Raw genomic sequence first — 4,465 nt, forward strand, 5'->3', positions numbered from 1 at the left:
GTGTTGCTGGTACCATCTTCCATAATCCCTCTCCTTAAAGAGTTATTTTGCCTTATTTCTTATTGCATTCAATGTTGTCAACTTGTTCCTTATCCTTGAATTTCTTTATATATGTCTCTCTTCTGTTCTCAGATCCTTGAACTGGATACTGTTATCTGGTTCTTGAGCCTATAGAGGTCCAGATTCTGGCTAATCTTCTTGCCTCTAATGGATAGATTCTACTTGAATTCAACATTTTCCTCTGAGATACACAACACTTAAACTCCTGGTGGCTATATGAAGTCCATCTTGGTACAAATTCTTTAAGGTAGACATTCCCTAGGTTCACCAGATTTTCAATTAAAAAAAAAAAAGCAATAATCTTTGGCCTGTAGTTAAATTAGTTCTAAAGAATATGATGATTAAAAATATGTTTGGGGATGTTATAGAATATTGATAAAGGGTAGATTTATCCCTTGATTTTAGCTGAAAAACAAATTCTAGTCTTCATGTTTCTCCCCAAACTTTTAACATTAAAAGACTATTTGTGTTTAGTACTTAGGCTGTGCTGTGCTGTGCTGTGTTTAGTCACTCAGTCGTGCCTGATTCTTTGCAATCCCATGGACTATAGCTTGCCAGGCCCCACCATCCATGGGGGCTAGGTGTTCTCACCCTCCACATAGCCAAAAATCTATATACAATTATAATCTGTCCTTTGTGTCCACTGTTTTGTATCTTGGTTCTTTGTTATTGGTGGTTCTGCCTCCCAAAATCCAACCAAGCAGGATGGCATAGCACTGTAGTATTTACTATTGAAAAAAATTGACATGTAAGTGGGCCTTGAAGTTCAAATTTGAGTTGTTCAAGGGTCAAGTGTATAAGCATTAGATAATATAAAATAAAATGCCTTTTTGAAAGAGAAGAACCTTGGTAGAAGAGCAAAAAGGCCAATAAATACCTCCATGCTCTACTGTAGCTCATGCATTCATCTCCTTCTTAGGTTTCCTGTCTGTTAATGTCAATAATGTGATGAGGATATTTAAACAAGTGACAAACTTATAAGTATTAATTTTCATGAACCAAGTTTCTATTGAGATCATGGTTACATTGGAAAATGCTCAGTGGTATAAGTTTAGGTGAACCACCAGACACAAAAAAGTGGTCTGACACTGATGCAAATATAGTACCCATGATAAGATTAGCAAAAGATATGCCTCTATCAGGGCTTTCCTCTTGGCTCAGATGGTAAAGAATCCACCTGCAATGCAGGAGACCCGGGTTCAATCCCTGAATTGGTAAGATCCCCTGGAAAAGTGATAGGCTACCCACTCCAGTATTCTTGGGCTTTCCTGGTGGCTCAGATGGTAAAGAATCTGCCTGCAGTGTGGGAGACCTGGGTTCGATCCCTGGGTTGGGAAGATCCCCTGAAGGAGGCCACAGCAACCCACTCAAGTATTCTTGCCTAGAGAATGCCCATGGACAGGGGTGCCTGGCAAGCTAAAGTCCATAGAGTTGCAAAAAGTCGGACATGACTGAGTGACTAAGCACAGCACAGTACAGCATGCCTCTATCAAACCTTTTAGAGAAAATAAGATAGATCCTACCTCATTCCATTGAACACATAATTAACATCTACGAAGGAAGATAACAATATTGGTTTATGTATTTATTACAGAGCTTCTAATTGCATTCCGACATCTCTCTGCACTGGGGGCACACATGATTCCTTTGGTCAGAGGTAAATCTTCCTTTTCAAGATCAATAATCCTCGAGTGCCCTCTCAGTGCAGCAAATCTTACTTGGTGACAAACATAGTTCAATTTGCTTTTCATATCTAGCACAGCGTTTCTTACATTGACCGTACAATTTTGAGCATCGTTCAGGATCCACCAAGGCTAGAGTAAAAGAAGAGTAATTGAAATTACTTATTTTTTAATTTAAGGATGTACTATTTGTGATTATAAAAAGGATATGTGTACACTGTAACAAATTTACAAAATGCCAAAAAATAAGACACTAAAATATTATATATCCCCATTATATATGTAAAATTGAAATTTCTGAATTAATACATGATTAGATTATATGACATATATTGCTCCTCAAAAAGATTCAAAAGCTTTAGAGCTACATAATATTCCCTTGAAATTATATATAAGATGATTTATCAATTTTTCAGCTACATAATATTTAGAACTTTATGAGGTTATTTTTTAAATTTATTTTTAATTGGAAGATACTTGTTTTACAATATTGTGCTGACTTCTGCCATACAACGATGTCAGGTTATTATAAACAAATTCATACTACATATCTTAATCTTTACATAATATATGTTTAGGATAATGGTGAAAGAGTTTGATTCTAGAGTTTTTAGTTTATGTATTGCCACCAACAGCGTATGTAAATTTTATACCCCCAAAAAATGGCATCCACTGCAATTTTAATTTATATGCCTTGGGTTATTTGTTTTGTACAATTTTTCTTTCTTTTTCTTTATTTTACTGCTTATATACTTTGATTATTATATTATTGGTATAATTTTTATTGTTAATGAAAGAAGAGCTGGCTACCCTTGAGTACATCCTTCTACGCCTTATCCTCTACCACTTCCTCTAGCCTTTTTCCTTTCTACTTCTATTCCTCTTCTTTCATTTCTTGAAATATTGCAATGCAGTCTTCAATGTGATAAGTACTTTGCTTACATTGTTTCTTTTAATCTTTTTAATACCTTATGAAATTAAATTACCATCCATTTTATAGTTAAGAGAACTAAAGCTTTTACCACAGCTACGAAGGAGCTCCAGGTCCTGAACGAAAAACCTGGCCCATTTAATGGCGAGCTCACTATATAAACTGTTATAGTATTCTACGTTCACTATCCCTATCGATTATTTTATGCTTGCACTTCCTCTAAAATACTGGCCATTCGTTCATGTTTTAATCAACATCAGTATTGATTTCATCATTTCACAACTAGTCTCTCCAGCCTGGTATCACTCTGGAGCAAACACTCATCTGACATCTTCACAAAGTATTCACTTAGATTAGACAGTTATTATTGCTTCTTTTTTTACTTTAAGGTTTTATCAATATTCAAACCACACCATTGTGCAAGTGATATGTACTACTTGATGAACTCTTTCAAAGCCACTCACTTTGATATCTTGAATTGCCTTTCCTGTTTTATTTATTTGTCTTTATTTATTTATTCATCTATGAAAGGCCAAACATAGATCATTCTGTCCATTTCAGCTGGCATGTCATAACAAGAACAAACTTTTATATCAGATATTTTACCTTTTCTACAATTGCTATTGATTCTGCTGTATTTCCTTTGCTTTTTGTTAAGGACATTGAAAAACCACTTAAAGTCTCTAAGTGGTGATGTGCACAAGCTATTGAGTAGGGAGTTAGTAGTACAATCTAGATTTTCTAAGTTTGAATTTAGTTCTACTTCTAAATACACACTGCACCTTTGAAATTCCAGCTGTCTAGTGCCAAATTAACACACTTTGGGGCACATATTTTTATCTCCCTTGTTAGAGTCTGGATTGCCTCAGTGGCAACACATATTAGAAAGAGTATGTAATCGTCACTGGAGCTACATATTTTGATGATTTATTTTTAACTGATTCATAAAACCACTGTCGTATTCCTTTACTAATGCATTAACTAATTCAGCTAAGATTTTTGAGGTCCTATTTCTTTACCTGCCTTTTTATTCTCACTGCACCTCATTGCCCAGTATATTTTGAGACTATATCCTGGATCATTTTACAGAGTTTGTTATTGGTATCCCAAGAGATATGTACCTATTTTTAGTCTATTCATCTTCCCTGGGTTTCAATTTATTATGAAGTCTTCACTGATAGAAGATTAAATAAAGTTAATAAATTATTATATTCTTAATAACTTGAATATCAAAACAAATCAACACTCCAAGAAGAAAAAGAATCTCACCTTAATTGGCTTATTTTATTTGCATTTTGATTTTCAAATTGAAATAAAGTATATTGGTATAGCTTTATTCTAAAATAGGAAACTGAGTTCAATATTATCAAGAGACTTTTTTCCAAGAGACTTTTTATTCAAAAAGATTGTATTAGGAGCTCACACTTTATAATTTATAATTGAATATTTCTATTTTTAGCCTGGAGCAATAACAACAAACATGATACATAAAATCACACCAGAAGCATCTATTACCTGGTAGAATGAAGGTCGCATAACACAGCAAATGAAAAAGATAACAAAAGATCTTCATTCTGTAGAAAGAAGCTACTGAGAGATTTGTTAGCAACTAAAACACTTTCTAGAAAACCAAGAGACATTTACTATTTATAGTTTTCTAGTGGAAGAAAGGCTCTCTATTTCCGGAAATTGTTTTAATTTTGTGTTCTTATCTCTGCTCCACTGACTAGAGTTGTGGGCAGAATTGAAAATATTTGATATTAATCAGTCTTTAGGGGAGAATCTGTAAGTA

General features: G+C 34.1%; 1 protein-coding gene across 1 annotated transcript; it reads right to left on the reverse strand.

Moving 5' to 3' along the window:
• Positions 1-1,737: 1,737 nt before the first annotated feature.
• DEFB114 (defensin beta 114) lies at positions 1,738-4,246 on the reverse strand. Its single transcript, XM_055406430.2, has 2 exons — positions 4,189-4,246; positions 1,738-1,874 (listed from the first exon to the last, which is right to left on the reverse strand). Exons 1-2 carry the CDS (start codon positions 4,244-4,246, stop codon positions 1,738-1,740), a joined length of 195 nt encoding a protein of 64 aa, XP_055262405.2.
• Positions 4,247-4,465: the final 219 nt, after the last annotated feature.

The sequence above is a fragment of the Moschus berezovskii genome, chromosome 23 (assembly GCF_049115385.1).
Source record: "Moschus berezovskii isolate FMDL1 chromosome 23, NW_MosBer_1.0, whole genome shotgun sequence".
Taxonomy (NCBI): Eukaryota; Metazoa; Chordata; class Mammalia; order Artiodactyla; family Moschidae; genus Moschus; species Moschus berezovskii.

Bases quoted from the DNA above. Each gene is read 5' to 3' on its own strand.
- DEFB114 (XM_055406430.2), bottom strand. From the start codon at position 4,246: ATGAAGATCTTTTGTTATCTTTTTCATTTGCTGTGTTATGCGACCTTC. The intron at 1,875-4,188 runs GTAATAGATGCT...CTTTTACTCTAG, and splicing joins TGCGACCTTCATTCTACCAG to CCTTGGTGGATCCTGAACGA.